We start from the raw sequence: 16,590 nt of genomic DNA on the forward strand, positions 1-16,590 counted from the left end.
AAATGATCTGCATGTCCACAACGATAGCACATCTTCTCCTGATTTGGTCTTTTCCTTCTGCATTCTGTCTCTGTCCCCTTTTAAGTGATGTTTCCCTTCCTTTTTGGAAACACGATGCACTGTCTCGTTATATTTAGCATCTGTACTCACACGCATAGAGGACGTTTGCACTTCAGTTCTTTCACATTGTGTGGCTAGCTCGAGGGACCGCGCTAATGTTAGCCCACGGGCCTCCTCCAATAGTGTTCAGCGCACGTATTCCTTATTACACTTTCTCACTATAGCATCTCTAATCTGATTTGTCATCTCTAATCTGGATTGTTATCTCTAATCTGATTTGTCATCTCTAATCTGATTTGTCATCTTTAATCTGATTTGTCATCTCTAATCTGATTTGTCATCTCTAATCTGATTGTTATGTTTAATCTGATTTGTCATCTCTAATCTGATTTGTCATCTCTAATCTGATTGTTATCTTTAATCTGATTGTCATCTCTAATCTGATTTGTCATCTCTAATCTGATTTGTCATCTTTAATCTGATTTGTCATCTTTAATCTGATTGTTATCTTTAATCTGATTTGTCATCTCTAATCTGATTTGTCATCTTTAATCTGATTTGTCATCTCTAATCTGATTTGTCATCTCTAATCTGATTGTTATGTTTAATCTGATTTGTCATCTCTAATCTGATTTGTCATCTCTAATCTGATTGTTATCTTTAATCTGATTGTTATGTTTAATCTGATTTGTCATCTCTAATCTGATTTGTCATCTCTAATCTGATTTGTCATCTCTAATCTGATTTGTCATCTCTAATCTGATTGTCATCTCTAATCTGATTGTCATCTCTAATCTGATTGTCCTTATCTCCAGCAATGTCACAGTCTTTAGCTGCTTGTCTAAGATGAGTTACAAATTGCTGAACTGTCTCACCAGTTTTCTGTGTCAGTTGATAAAACGTCTGTCTGTGTTCACCTGTGGCAACGAAGTATGCATTTAACACAGCCACAGCCCTGACGTAGCCCGTCTGTAAACAGCCCATCTACCTACCTCATCCCCATACTGTATTTATTTATCTTGCTCCTTTGCAACCCAGTATCTCTACTTGCACATTCATCTTCTGCACATCTACCATTCCAGTGTTTAATGGCTATATTGTAATTACTTCGCCACCATGGCCTATTTATTGCCTTAACTTACCTCATTTGCACTCACTGTATATAGACTTTTTGTTTTCTTTTGTTCTACTGTATTATTGACTGTATGTTTTGTTTATTCCATGTTTAACTCTGTGTTGTTGTTTGTGTCGAACTGCTATTGTAACGGCTGTCGTAGGAGAGAGAGGACCAAGGAGCAGCGGGGTTGCGTGCTCATCATTATAATTTATTAAATAAACGTGAACACGGAAAACAGAGAACGACAGACCGACAGTTTCACAGGCTACAATAATAACAGCAGTGCGAAATACAACTACCCACAAACTACAAACAAAACACATACCAATATATAGGACTCTCAATCAGAGGCAACTAAAAACACCTGCCTCCAATTGAGAGTCCAACACCCAATTACCTAGACATAGAAATACAAAGAACTAGAATGAACCTAGAAATACAAAACATAGAACATAAACCAAAACCCGGAAATAATAAATCAAACACCCCTACAATATACATAACCCCCGAACCACATGAAACAAATACCCTCTGCCACGTCCTGACCAACCTACAAATACAAATAACCCCTATACTGGTCAGGACGTGACAGCTTTGCTTTATCTTGGCCAGGTCGCAGTTGCAAATGAGAACTTGTTCTCAACTGGCCTACCTGGTTAAATGAAGGTGAAATAATAAAAATAAAATAAAAAGTAGTCTGTTGGTTCTCCGGTGTCGGCGAGTGTGGAGAAAATCTCTTGCACATCTGTCCCTACATGATGTAGAAGCAAAGCTCTCCTCTGTTGTTTTGCAACCGCACCAACGTAACCGGACAGTATACATCCACCCGGTCCAGAGTCATCAACCACCCGGTCCGGAGTCATCAACCACCCGGTCCAGAGTCATCAACCACCCGGTCCAGAGTCATCATCCACCCGGTCCAGAGTCATCCACCACCCGGTCCGGAGTCATCAACCGGTCCAGAGTCATCAACCACCCGGTCCAGCGTCATCAACCACCAGTTTCCAGAGTCATCAACCACCCGGTCCAGCATCATCAACCACCCGGTCCAGAGTCATCCACCACCCGGTCCAGCATCATCCACCACCCGGTCCAGCGTCATCAACCACCCGGTCCAGCGTCATCAACCACCCGGTCCAGAGTCATCAACCACCCGGTCCAGCGTCATCAACCACCCGGTCCAGCGTCATCAACCACCCGGTCCAGCGTCATCAACCACCCGGTCCAGCGTCATCAACCACCCGGTCCAGCGTCATCAACCACCCGGTCCAGAGTCATCCACCACCCGGTCCAGCGTCATCAACCACCCGGTCCAGAGTCATCATCCACCCGGTCCAGAGTCATCATCCACCCGGTCCAGAGTCATCAACCACCCGGTCCAGAGTCATCCACCACCCGGTCCAGAGTCATCCAACACCCGGTCCAGAGTCATCCACCACCCGGTCCAGTCATCAGCCACCCGGCCCGGAGTCATCATCCACCCGGTCCGGAGTCATCCACCACCCGGTCCGGAGTCATATACCACCCGGTCCAGAGTCATCAACCACCCGGTCCAGAGTCATCAACCACCCGGTCCAGAGTCATCAACCACCCGGTCCAGAGTCATCAACCACCCGGTCCAGCGTCATCAACCACCCGGTCCAGAGTCGTCAACCACCCGGTCCAGAGTCGTCAACCACCCGTTTCCAGAGTCGTCAACCACCCGTTTCCAGAGTCGTCAACCACCCGGTCCAGAGTCGTCAACCACCCGTTTCCAGAGTCGTCAACCACCCGTTTCCAGAGTCGTCAACCACCCGGTTCCAGAGTCGTCAACCACCCGGTCCAGAGTCGTCAACCACCCGGTCCAGAGTCATCAACCACCCGGTCCAGCGTCATCAACCACCCGGTCCAGAGTCATCATCCACCAGGTCCAGAGTCATCATCCACCCGGTCCAGCGTCATCAACCACCGGTCCAGCGTCATCAACCACCCGGTCCAGAGTCATCATCCACCCGGTCCAGAGTCATCATCCACCCGGTCCAGAGTCATCATCCACCCGGTCCAGAGTCATCAACCACCCGGTCCAGAGTCATCAACCACCCGGTCCAGAGTCAACAACCACCCGGTCCAGAGTCATCAACCACCCGGTCCAGCGTGGACCTAGCGTACCAGGCTCACTGTTAGCAGTGAAACGTTGGCACATTGTTTTCCCATCTTGATGACACTAACTCACTTTTTCAGATCGTTTTCAAAACGTTATCCTCGTCAACATCGTTCAAGCTTATACTTACAACTTAACTTGTGTTAAGTTAAGATATTATACTGAATTAAATCAACCAGACTCGGAGGTAAACGTCAACATGTCTTTACTCCATCGCCGTCCGTGTAAGCGTGGTGACGTCATATATCAGCACGTCACGTCAATACACAACAATGTCAATTAGCATTTTTGAATATAAGAGTAAATAGAGCCCGAATATATTGATAAAAGCCACCTTGTCCGAGGGAGATTTTACAGGTTATCAAAACATCACGCCAGGGTAAACCTATACTAAACACAGTCCTTATTTTCAAGTGTTTCTAAAAAAAAAAAAAAATCCCCTATTGGAAAAATGAATGGTGATAAAACAATTGGAACCATTTCCTTGTTTGACCACTAGGTTTTATGGGTATTATGACACCTCCACTGTGGGGATCTAACGTCTTCACCATAACACGCATTAAAAAACAAAACGGTGAACGTACAAAGCTGTGTACACATAGGGAGGTACCTTGAAGACACGTACCCACCTATGGAAATCAAAGGTTCTTCCAACTCATTCGTTGGCATGCCAGTCCTCATCAATCCTGGACGTGTGGTCACCCTATTATAAACCTATTCATATATATATATATATATATATATATATTGTTAGACCCTGGTATTAACGAAGCTGTTATTAAACATCCTAACACATTATTACACTATAATAATCTGACACGGCTCAACTCAAATAGCCCATCCTGTAATGCTATAATAACAGTACTGTGTGTGAGCCACTAATCTCCCGTGGACAGATTCTCATGAACAGGAAATGATCAACTTTCGCGAAATAAATGTTTGTTCTGAGGTAACCAAGATTAGAAGGGCCACTGGTATGTAAAAAAAAAACACAAAAAAAACGAGAATTACTCATTAAAAGTGTGTCCTGCGCATTCATTCTGAGAAGAAGGATCTTAAAATCTACAAAACGTTAATTAACAGTTATTTTTTACAATCTGAAATTATAGTCTCACCATAATTCTCCCGGGTTGAGTTCTGTACATTGACACACTGTAATTCACCAGTACGCAGATCCCGGTTACGACGGGGTTAACCGGAGTGACGCACACAGACGTTTTAACACCGACTGGACTGTTTGTCTTTTAAATTTCCTGCTGGAAAGAGAGAGAAAAAGGCGCTTGCAGCTAAATAACCTAATCAGAACAGGAGTTAATAAGTAAAACACGAAGCCAGAAGGTAATATCGGAACCGCAGCTGCGGAGGTACTACGACGCAGTGAAAACGCGCAGCAAGGATTCATCAGGTATTTTGGATCGTTGGAAGGGACGCAGAAACGCTCAAAGGGTAAGTTCTGACGACTTTTATTAGGATTTATCACATTTTTTGTATTTAGTAAGAATAGCTTCGTGGGAAATTTCTTGAAAGCCAACTTTTTTTTTTGCCAACAATAATAAGCTTTTACTGGAGTTACTTTTTCACATATTTCTGATTTGTAGGCAGACTACCAGCTACTAATAGACTATTAATTTATACTTTTAATGAACTTGTACTATATTCAGTTTAGCTAAAGTCATTCAACATTGTTTTTTCAACATAGTCTGAGTGTTTTGCCGAGCAGAACAGAGCGTACCCTCTCCGGTAGGAGAATATAACGCATCTCCACTGGGCAAAAACGTATTAAATAAACGTTTTCCCACAAGTAATTTTAACAAAAGATCAATGTGATTACGTTGAATCAACGTGTAAAACTGATTACATTAATTAAATAAACTTTTCCCCCCACGTAATTTCAACAAAAGATCAATGTGATTACGTTGAATCAACGTGTAAAACTGATTAGATTAGCAAAAAGTCATCAACATAAGGACATTTAGTCCTTATTCCCCCTCCACCCACACAACTTTTAACCTAAATCTCACGACATGGGGATTAAATTAAAAACAAATGTACTTTAATTCATATTAGTTGACAAGTAAATGTCTGTTTCCAGTAGATCCTGCCTGATCAGCCTGTGATGCTCATATGGAGTTGTAGATGTAGTGATGTAAAGTACTTCTGTAAAAATACTTTAAAGTACAACTTAAGTAGTTTTTTTTTTGGGGGGGGGGGGATATCTGTACTTTACTATTTGTACTTTTACTCCACTACATTCCTAAAGAAAATAATGGACACAAAATCCTTCATTTCTAAATGAATGTCTGAGTGTTGGGAGTGTGCCACTGGCTATCCATAAATACAAATACAAACAAGTCATGCCATCTGGTTTGCTTAATATAAGGAATTTGAAATGATTTATACTTTTACTTTTTGATACTTAAGTATATGTAAAACCAAATACTTTTTAGACTTTTACTCAAGTAGTAGTTTTACTGGGTTCTCTTTCACTTTTACTTGAGTCGTTTTCTATTATTAAGGCATCTTTACTTTTACTCAAGTATGACAATTGGGTACTTTTTCCATCACTGAGGGACACCCTCTTTTGTCACCTTCCATGAAGCTAGGCTACCCACAAGGCACCCCGCAGAGCCAACTCAGGATAGACCAAGGTTACCTACTGTGTTTTTTTTCCCCCCCTAACAGGGTTTCAGGTTGTGAGACGATGGGAGTGTGTGGGGAGACAGAGTCACTTTATTTCACTCCAAATAATTCCCTGTTATTCTATTCTATTATTTTCTATTAAATTAATTAGTTAAGTGTTGAGGTGTTGACACAAAAACACATGAATGTACTTTGCTTTATTCTGTTAGCACAACATTGAATACATAAGTTATTATTAAAATATGCGTGACTTTATTGATGGGGCATTCCTTCACAATGTGTGCTCATTGTATTATACAGCGTATGCACGTGTGTTTGTGTTTGTGTATACAGGAGGTATGTGTATGCATGTCTGTTTGTGTGTTTGTGTTTGTGTATACAGGAGGTATGTGTATGCATGTCTGTTTGTGTGTTTGTGTTTGTGTATACAGGAGGTATGTGTATGCATGTCTGTTTGTGTGTTTGTGTTTGTGTATACAGGAGGTATGTGTATGCATGTCTGTTTGTGTGTTTGTGTTTGTGTATACAGGAGGTATGGGTATGCATGTCTGTTTGTGTGTTTGTGTTTGTGTATACAGGAGGTATGTGTATGCATGTCTGTTTGTGTGTTTGTGTTTGTGTATACAGGAGGTATGTGTATGCATGTGTGTTTGTGTGTATGTGTATGCGTCCACGTGTGTTTTGTACATGTGGTCAAAGGAATGGAACTCTTGAGTGCAGAGTTTTTCGCTGACCAGTCTATGGATGGTGTTAGTGAGAGTGGAATCCCGTGTCCGGGGCTCTAACCTGACCCCTCTCCAACTCTGACAGTTCCGCTAATAAGTTGAGAACAATAGACTCATAGAGCCGCTGACTCCATTAACGACCTTCAAGTGAGTGCAATTACGGACAGTCAGATCAGTCCAGACCAGAGTGTCCATTACCCGCTGGGTTAGCCTTGCCCCCCCCCCCCTTTTCAGGGAACCATAGTAGAACATTCTCCAATGTTCCCCAGAACAGAACACCTCCGTTCTCAGAATGTTGGGGGGGGGAAACATAGAAAAAATAAAGTAGATAAATTAATAATAATTATTCTGTTTTCTGATTTTATTTCCACCATAAACATCTCACATGACATATAGGATTTGAAAACCACTTTATAATAATGACTGTAGAACTACTAGAAGCTAACCCGTTATAATAACGATGGGTAATAAACCATTTATAAGGCATTTTTAATAAAACTGTCTTCCCACCATTTATTAATCATTGCTCTCACATTTTGTAAATGTTTGTAAACTAGTTATTATAATCTCCTTATAAGACTAACTAACTGGTTTTGTCGTCTCCATCAGTGAAAGATGAAGATGCTGTGGTGTCTGGTTGCTTTGCAGCTGTTCTTGGCGCCAGCTCTCCTGGTAAGCAGATTATGTACATATGAATAATATTGCATTACGTTGTTATTGTATTCAGTGAAGACAAATTGTTACGTGAGGAAAAAGCAGTCCTGTCCAGTACAAGTAACACAACCAACCTACACTACATTGTCGAAAGTATGTGGACACCGCTTTGGATTCTGCTATTTCAGTCACACCCGTTGCTGACAGGTGTATAAAATCGAGCACACAGCCATGCAATCTCCATAGACAAACATTGACAGTAGAATGGCCCGTACTGAAGAGCTCAGTGACTCAACGTGGCACCGTCATAGGATGTCACCTTTCCAACAGGTCAGTTTGTCAAATTTCTGCCCTGCTAGAGCTGCCCCCAGTCAACTGTAAGTGCTGTTATTGTGAAGCAGAAATGCCTAGGAGCAACAACGGCTCAGCCGTGAAGTGGTAGGCCACACAAGCTCACAGAACGGGACCGCCGAGTGCTGAAGCGTATAGCGTTTAGAAATCGTCTGTCCTCGGTTGCAACACTCAATAACTGCCTCCAAACTGCCTCTGGAGCTTAATGAGATGGGTTTCCATGGCCGAGCAACCGTACACAACCCTAAGATCACCATGCGCAATGCCAAGCGTCGGCTGAAGTGGTGTAAAGCTCGCCGCCATTGGATTCTGGAGCAGTGGAAACACGTTCTGTGGAATGATGAATCACGCTTCACCATCTGACAGTCCTACGGACGAATCTGGGTTTGGCAGATGCCAGGAGAACGCTACCTGCCCCAATGCATAGTGCCAACTGTAAAGTTTGGTGGAGGAGGAATAATGGTTTGGGGCTGTTTTTCATGGTTCGGGCCCCTTAGTTCCGGTGAAGGGAAATAGACAATTCTAGACAATTCTGTACTTCCAACGTTGTGGCAACAGTTTGGGGAAGGCCCTTTTTTGTTTCAGCATGACAATGCCCCCTTGCAGAAAGCGAGATCAATGGTTTGTCGAAAAATTGGTGTGGAAGAACTGGACTGGCTTGCACAGAGCCCTGACCTCAACCCCATCGAACACCTTTGGGATGAATTGGAACGCCGACTGCGAGCCAGGCCCTAATCGCCCAACATCAGCACCCGACCTCACTAATGCTCTTGTGGCTGAATGGAAGCAAGTCCCCCTGCAGCAATGTTCCAACATCTAGTGGAAAGTCTTCCCAGGAGAGTGGAGGCTGTTATAGCAGCAAAGGGGGGAACCAACTCTATATTAACACCCATGATTTTGGAGTGAGATGTTGGACGAGCAGGTTTCCACATACTTTTGGCCATGTAGTGAATGTGTTACAGTACTGTGTTATTAAGGTCCCCGCAGAGACCACATAGTAAACATCTAGTGGAAAGCCTTCCCACATAGTAAACATGTAGACACTAGCTGTACTATACTTTGGATGTCTGCAAAACATGTTTTATTATAGGTGACAGGACAGTGGTGGCAGGACAGTGGTGACAGGATAGTGGTGACAGGACAGTGGTGACAGGACAGTGGTGAGGTAGATGGCAAGACAGTGGTGACAGGATAGTGGTGACAGGACAGTGGTGACAGGACAGTGGTGACAGGACAGTGGTGACAGGACAGTGGTGACAGGACAGTGGTGACAGGACAGTGGTGAGTGACAGGACAGTGGTGACAGGATAGTGGTGACAGGACAGTGGTGACAGGATAGTGGTGACAGGACAGTGGTGACAGGATAGTGGTGACAGGACAGTGGTGAGGTAGATGGCAAGACAGTGGTGACAGGATAGTGGTGACAGGACAGTGGTGACAGGATAGTGGTGACAGGATAGTGGTGACAGGACAGTGGTGACAGGATAGTGGTGGCAGGACAGTGGTGACAGGATAGTGGTGGCAGCACAGTGGTGACAGGACAGTGGTGACAGGACAGTGGTGACAGGATAGTGGTGATAGGACAGTGGTGACAGGATAGTGGTGACAGGATAGTGGTGACAGCACAGTGGTGACAGGACAGTGGTGACAGGACAGTGGTGACAGGACAGTGGTGACAGGACAGTGGTGACAGGATAGTGGTGGCAGGATAGTGGTGACAGGACAGTGGTGACAGGACAGTGGTGACAGGACAGTGGTGAGGTAGATGGCAAGACAGTGGTGACAGGATAGTGGTGACAGGACAGTGGTGACAGGATAGTGGTGACAGGACAGTGGTGACAGGATGTGGTGACAGGACAGTGGTGAGGTAGATGGCAAGACAGTGGTGACAGGATAGTGGTGACAGGACAGTGGTGACAGGACAGTGGTGACAGGATAGTGGTGACAGGATAGTGGTGACAGGACAGTGGTGACAGGACAGTGGTGACAGGACAGTGGTGAGGTAGATGGCAAGACAGTGGTGACAGGATAGTGGTGACAGGACAGTGGTGACAGGATAGTGGTGACAGGACAGTGGTGACAGGATAGTGGTGACAGGACAGTGGTGAGGTAGATGGCAAGACAGTGGTGACAGGATAGTGGTGACAGGACAGTGGTGACAGGATAGTGGTGACAGGATAGTGGTGACAGGACAGTGGTGACAGGATAGTGGTGGCAGGACAGTGGTGACAGGATAGTGGTGGCAGCACAGTGGTGACAGGACAGTGGTGACAGGACAGTGGTGACAAGACAGTGGTGACAGGATAGTGGTGGCAGGATAGTGGTGACAGGATAGTGGTGAGGTGATGGCAAGACAGTGGTGACAGGACAGTGGTGACAGGACAGTGGTGACAGGACAGTGGTGACAGGACAGTGGTGACAGGATAGTGGTGGCAGGACAGTGGTGAGGTAGATGGCAAGACAGTGGTGACAGGATAGTGGTGACAGGACAGTGGTGAGGTAGATGGCAAGACAGTGGTGACAGGATAGTGGTGACAGGACAGTGGTGACAGGATAGTGGTGACAGGATAGTGGTGACAGGATAGTGGTGACAGGACAGTGGTGACAGGATAGTGGTGACAGGACAGTGGTGAGGTAGATGGCAAGACAGTGGTGACAGGATAGTGGTGACAGGACAGTGGTGACAGGATAGTGGTGACAGGACAGTGGTGACAGGATAGTGGTGACAGGACAGTGGTGAGGTAGATGGCAAGACAGTGGTGACAGGATAGTGGTGACAGGACAGTGGTGACAGGATAGTGGTGACAGGATAGTGGTGACAGGACAGTGGTGACAGGATAGGGGTGGCAGGACAGTGGTGACAGGATAGTGGTGACAGCACAGTGGTGACAGCACAGTGGTGACAGGACAGTGGTGACAGGACAGTGGTGACAGGACAGTGGTGACAGGATAGTGGTGACAGCACAGTGGTGACAGGGCAGTGGTGACAGGACAGGGTGGTGACAGGACAGTGGTGACAGGACAGTGGTGAGGTAGATGGCAAGACAGTGGTGACAGGATAGTGGTGACAGGACAGTGGTGACAGGATAGTGGTGACAGGACAGTGGTAGATGGCAAGACAGTCGTGACAGGATAGTGGTGACAGGACAGTGGTGACAGGATAGTGGTGACAGGATAGTGGTGACAGGACAGTGGTGACAGGATAGTGGTGGCAGGACAGTGGTGACAGGATAGTGGTGACAGGACAGTGGTGACAGGATAGTGGTGACAGGACAGTGGTGACAGGATAGTGGTGTCAGGACAGTGGTGACAGCACAGTGGTGACAGCACAGTGGTGACAGGACAGTGGTGACAGGACAGTGGTGACAGGACAGTGGTGACAGGACAGTGGTGACAGGACAGTGGTGGCAGGACAGTGGTGGCAGGATAGTGGTGACAGGACAGTGGTGACAGGACAGTGGTGACAGGATAGTGGTGGCAGGATAGTGGTGGCAGGACAGTGGTGACAGGACAGTGGTGACAGGACAGTGGTGACAGGACAGTGGTGAGGTAGATGGCAAGACAGTGGTGACAGGATAGTGGTGACAGGACAGTGGTGACAGGATAGTGGTGACAGGACAGTGGTGAGGTAGATGGCAAGACAGTGGTGACAGGATAGTGGTGACAGGACAGTGGTGACAGGATAGTGGTGACAGGATAGTGGTGACAGGATAGTGGTGACAGGACAGTGGTGACAGGATAGTGGTGACAGGACAGTGGTGAGGTAGATGGCAAGACAGTGGTGACAGGATAGTGGTGACAGGACAGTGGTGACAGGGTAGTGGTGACAGGACAGTGGTGACAGGATAGTGGTGACAGGACAGTGGTGAGGTAGATGGCAAGACAGTGGTGACAGGATAGTGGTGACAGGACAGTGGTGACAGGATAGTGGTGACAGGATAGTGGTGACAGGACAGTGGTGACAGGATAGTGGTGGCAGGACAGTGGTGACAGGATAGTGGTGACAGCACAGTGGTGACAGCACAGTGGTGACAGGACAGTGGTGACAGGACAGTGGTGACAGGGCAGTGGTGACAGGATAGTGGTGACAGCACAGTGGTGACAGGACAGTGGTGACAGGACAGTGGTGGCAGGATAGTGGTGACAGGACAGTGGTGAGTGACAGGACAGTGGTGACAGGACAGTGGTGAGGTAGATGGCAAGACAGTTGTGACAGGATAGTGGTGACAGGACAGTGGTGACAGGATAGTGGTGACAGGACAGTGGTGACAGGATAGTGGTGACAGGACAGTGGTGAGGTAGATGGCAAGACAGTGGTGACAGGATAGTGGTGACAGGACAGTGGTGACAGGATAGTGGTTACAGGATAGTGGTGACAGGACAGTGGTGACAGGATAGTGGTGGCAGGACAGTGGTGACAGGATAGTGGTGACAGGACAGTGGTGACAGGATAGTGGTGACAGGACAGTGGTGACAGGACAGTGGTGACAGGACAGTGGTGACAGGATAGTGGTGACAGCACAGTGGTGACAGGACAGTGGTGACAGGACAGTGGTGGCAGGATAGTGGTGACAGGACAGTGGTGACAGGACAGTGGTGACAGGACAGTGGTGAGGTAGATGGCAAGACAGTGGTTACAGGATAGTGGTGACAGGACAGTGGTGACAGGATAGTGGTGACAGGACAGTGGTGACAGGATAGTGGTGACAGGACAGTGGTGAGGTAGATGGCAAGACAGTGGTGACAGGATAGTGGTGACAGGACAGTGGTGACAGGATAGTGGTGACAGGACAGTGGTGACAGGATAGTGGTGGCAGGACAGTGGTGACAGGATAGTGGTGACAGCACAGTGGTGACAGGACAGTGGTGACAGGACAGTGGTGACAGGATAGTGGTGACAGGACAGTGGTGACAGGACAGTGGTGACAGGACAGTGGTGACAGCACAGTGGTGACAGGACAGTGGTGACAGGATAGTGGTGACAGGACAGTGGTGACAGGATAGTGGTGGCAGGACAGTGGTGACAGGATAGTGGTGACAGCACAGTGGTGACAGGACAGTGGTGACAGGACAGTGGTGAGGTAGATGACAGGGTCCGGCACATGGCAACTTAGTCCTATAGAGCCCTATGGCCCCTGGTCAAAATTAGTGCGCTTTATAGAGAATAGGGTACCATTTAAAGTAGTGAACTATATAGGGAATAGGATAGCATTTGGGACTCCGACCACTATGTGTTGTTTTAAATGTCCAGCTGCCTAGTGGGGACTACTGGCAGGAATGGAGTCCCTATGGAGAATGTAGCAGGAGCTGTGGGAGTGGGGTTACCATGAGAACCAGGAGATGTGTTACCCAGAGGTAAGAGATATGTTATTTATTTTGTTTTATTTTATTTTATTTCCTTTCCTTTCCTTTCCTTTCCTTTCCTTTCCTTTCCTTTGTTGGACGTGACTCTACTCTTTCCAACAGAGCGTAGCTGTGTTTTACAAGATCCAAAATGTTTAGCTTGACAGAAAGTCACATAGTGAGATTGTCAATGTTATATAGAACACCCAGGAGTTATGGATGTGGTTATGATGATATCAGGTTATATAGAACACCCAGGAGTTATAGATGTGGTTATGATGATATCAGGTTGTATAGAACACCCAGGAGTTATGGATGTGGTTATGATGATATCAGGTTATATAGAACACCCAGGAGTTATGGATGTGGTTATGATGATATCAGGTTATATAGAACACCCAGGAGTTATAGATGTGGTTATGATGATAGCAGGTTATATAGAACACCCAGGAGTTATGGATGTGGTTATGATGATATCAGGTTATATAGAACACCCAGGAGTTATAGATGTGGTTATGATGATATCAGGTTATATAGAACACCCAGGAGTTATAGATGTGGTTATGATGATATCAGGTTATATAGAACACCCAGGAGTTATGGATGTGGTTATGATGATATCAGGTTATATAGAACACCCAGGGGTTATGGATGTGGTTATGATGATATCAGGTTATATAGAACACCCAGGAGTTATGGATGTGGTTATGATGATATCAGGTTGTATAGAACACCCAGGAGTTATAGATGTGGTTATGATGATATCAGGTTATATAGAACACCCAGGAGTTATGGATGTGGTTATGATGATATCAGGTTATATAGAACACCCAGGAGTTATGGATGTGGTTATGATGATATCAGGTTATATAGAACACCCAGGAGTTATGGATGTGGTTATGATGATATCAGGTTATATAGAACACCCAGGAGTTATGGATGTGGTTATGATGATATCAGGTTATATAGAACACCCAGGAGTTATGGATGTGGTTATGATGATATCAGGTTATATAGAACACCCAGGAGTTATGGATGTGGTTATAATTGTACTATGTCCAGGCAAGATTGTAGGGAGTGGCACTTTAACTTTGAATTAGGACCTCTATCTTTAAGTTGGGTGTTGTCTTCTGCTCTCTCAGCGCAGAGTGCCGTGAAACCAGCGGAGGATGAGACGGGAACTAGTTGCTGTGTGTTCGGTCGGGACAGGATAAGATACACATTATTGTCGGTTGTTTTCCGTTTTCACGGAGCAGTGGCGTTTTTCTAGGATTTGGCAGGTTTTTACTGGCGGCGGTTGAGGGTTCTCGTGTGTCTGTTGGAAGGATCCTATATGTGTTCAACATGTGGTTGTGGCTTGTTGTGATGGAGTGTTGATGATGGTCTATGATGGTCTATAACCCATATGATTATGTGAGTAAGCTGGTTAGAGAGAGAGAGGGATAGAGAGAGAGGGATAGAGAGGAGGGATAAGGAGAGGAGGGATAGAGAGGAGAGGGATAGAGAGGAGAGGGATAGAGAGAGGAGGGATAGAGAGAGGCATAGAGAGAGGAGGGATAGAGAGAGGAGGGATAGAGAGGAGAGGGATAGAGAGAGGAGGGATAGAGAGGAGGGATAGAGAGAGGAGGGATAGAGAGAGGAGGGATAGAGAGGAGAGGGATAGAGAGGAGAGGGATAGAGAGAGGAGGGATAGAGAGAGGAGGGATAGAGAGGAGAGGGATAGAGAGAGGAGGGATAGAGAGGAGGGATAGAGAGAGGAGGGATAGAGAGAGGAGGGATAGAGAGGAGAGGGATAGAGAGAGGAGGGATAGAGAGAGGGATAGAGAGAGGAGGGATAGAGAGAGGAGGGATAGAGAGGAGAGGGATAGAGAGAGGAGGGATAGAGAGGAGGGATAGAGAGAGGAGGGATAGAGTGAGGAGGGATAGAGAGGAGAGGGATAGAGAGGAGAGGGATAGAGAGAGGAGGGATAGAGAGAGGAGGGATAGAGAGAGGAGGGATAGAGAGGAGGGATAGAGAGGAGGGATAGAGAGAGGAGGGATAGAGAGAGGATGGATAGAGTGAGGAGGGATAGAGAGGAGAGGGATAGAGAGGAGAGGGATAGAGAGAGGAGGGATAGAGAGAGGGATAGAGAGAGGAGGGATAGAGAGGAGAGGGATAGAGAGAGGAGGGATAGAGAGAGGAGGGATAGAGAGGAGAGGGATAGAGAGAGGAGGGATAGAGAGGAGAGGGATAGAGAGAGGAGGGAGAGAGGAGGGATAGAGAGGAGGGATAGAGAGGGGAGGGATAGAGAGAGGAGCGATAGAGAGAGGGGGATAGAGAGGAGGGATAGAGAGAGAGGGATAGAGAGGAGGGATAGAGAGGAGGGATAGAGAGGAGGGATAGAGAGGAGAGGGATAGAGAGGAGGGAGAGAGAGGAGAGGGATAGAGAGAGGAGGGATAGAGAGGAGGGAGAGAGAGGAGAGGGATAGAGAGAGGAGGGATAGAGAGAGGAGGGATAGAGAGGAGAGGGATAGAGAGAGGGGGATAGAGAGAGGGGGATAGAGAGAGGAGGGAGAGGAGGGATAGAGAGAGGGGGATAGAGAGAGGAGGGATAGAGAGAGGAGGGATAGAGAGAGGAGGGATAGAGAGGAGGGATAGAGAGGAGGGATAGAGAGAGGAGGGATAGAGAGGAGGGATAGAGAGAGGGATAGAGAGGAGAGGGATAGAGAGGAGAGGGATAGAGAGGAGGGAGAGAGAGGAGAGGGATAGAGAGAGGAGGGATAGAGAGGAGGGATAGAGAGAGGAGGGATAGAGAGAGGAGGGATAGAGAGGAGGGATAGAGAGAGGGGGGATAGAGAGAGGGGGATAGAGAGAGGAGGGATAGAGAGGAGGGATAGAGAGAGGGGGGATAGAGAGAGGAGGGATAGAGAGAGGAGGGATAGAGAGGAGGGATAGAGAGGAGGGATAGAGAGGAGGGATAGAGAGGAGAGGGATAGAGAGGAGGGATAGAGATAGAGAGGAGGGATAGAGATAGAGAGAGGGATAGAGAGAGGAGGGATAGAGAGGAGAGGGATAGAGAGGAGAGGGATAGAGAGAGGAGAGGGATAGTGAGGAGGGATAGAGAGAGGAGGGATAGAGAGAGGAGGGATAGAGATAGAGAGGAGGGATAGAGATAGAGAGGAGGGATAGAGAGAGAGGGATAGAGAGAGGAGGGATAGAGAGGAGAGGGATAGAGAGGAGAGGGATAGAGAGGAGAGGGATAGAGAGGAGGGATAGAGAGAGGAGAGGGATAGTGAGGAGGGATAGAGAGAGGAGGGATAGAGAGAGGAGGGATAGAGAGGAGGGAGAGAGAGCAGGGATAGAGAGAGGAGAGGGATAGAGAGAGAGGGATAGAGAGAGGAGAGATAGAGAGGAGAGATAGAGAGGAGGGATAGAGAGGAGAGGGATAGAGAGGAGGGAGAGAGAGCAGGTCATATCCAGCCTGTCCTGCCAGCTTGGTACAGCATATCTATCTCAGAGTTGTATCCATAAATCATCGAGCTGGAATCCAGCCTGCATGTTCCTTCTTGCACCTCGTTGT

At 46.8% G+C, this 16,590-nt stretch overlaps 1 protein-coding gene across 2 annotated transcripts in view; it reads left to right on the plus strand.

Annotated features, from left to right (window-relative positions):
* Positions 1-4,310: 4,310 nt before the first annotated feature.
* The window catches only part of paplna (papilin a, proteoglycan-like sulfated glycoprotein), a 91,506-nt gene continuing 79,226 nt past the window's right edge, over positions 4,311-16,590 (plus strand). Inside the window, exons 1-3 of one of the 2 annotated variants that reach the window (XM_045706090.1) lie at positions 4,311-4,763; positions 7,292-7,354; positions 12,939-13,042. In XM_045706090.1, the coding sequence (XP_045562046.1) occupies positions 7,298-7,354; positions 12,939-13,042 (161 nt within the window). In that variant the 5' untranslated portion in view covers positions 4,311-4,763; positions 7,292-7,297. The remainder of the gene's footprint in view (positions 4,764-7,291; positions 7,355-12,938; positions 13,043-16,590) is intronic. The other variant, XM_045706122.1, reaches the window with a different exon arrangement.

Source organism: Salmo salar, chromosome ssa01 (assembly GCF_905237065.1).
Source record: "Salmo salar chromosome ssa01, Ssal_v3.1, whole genome shotgun sequence".
NCBI classification, from domain to species: Eukaryota; Metazoa; Chordata; class Actinopteri; order Salmoniformes; family Salmonidae; genus Salmo; species Salmo salar.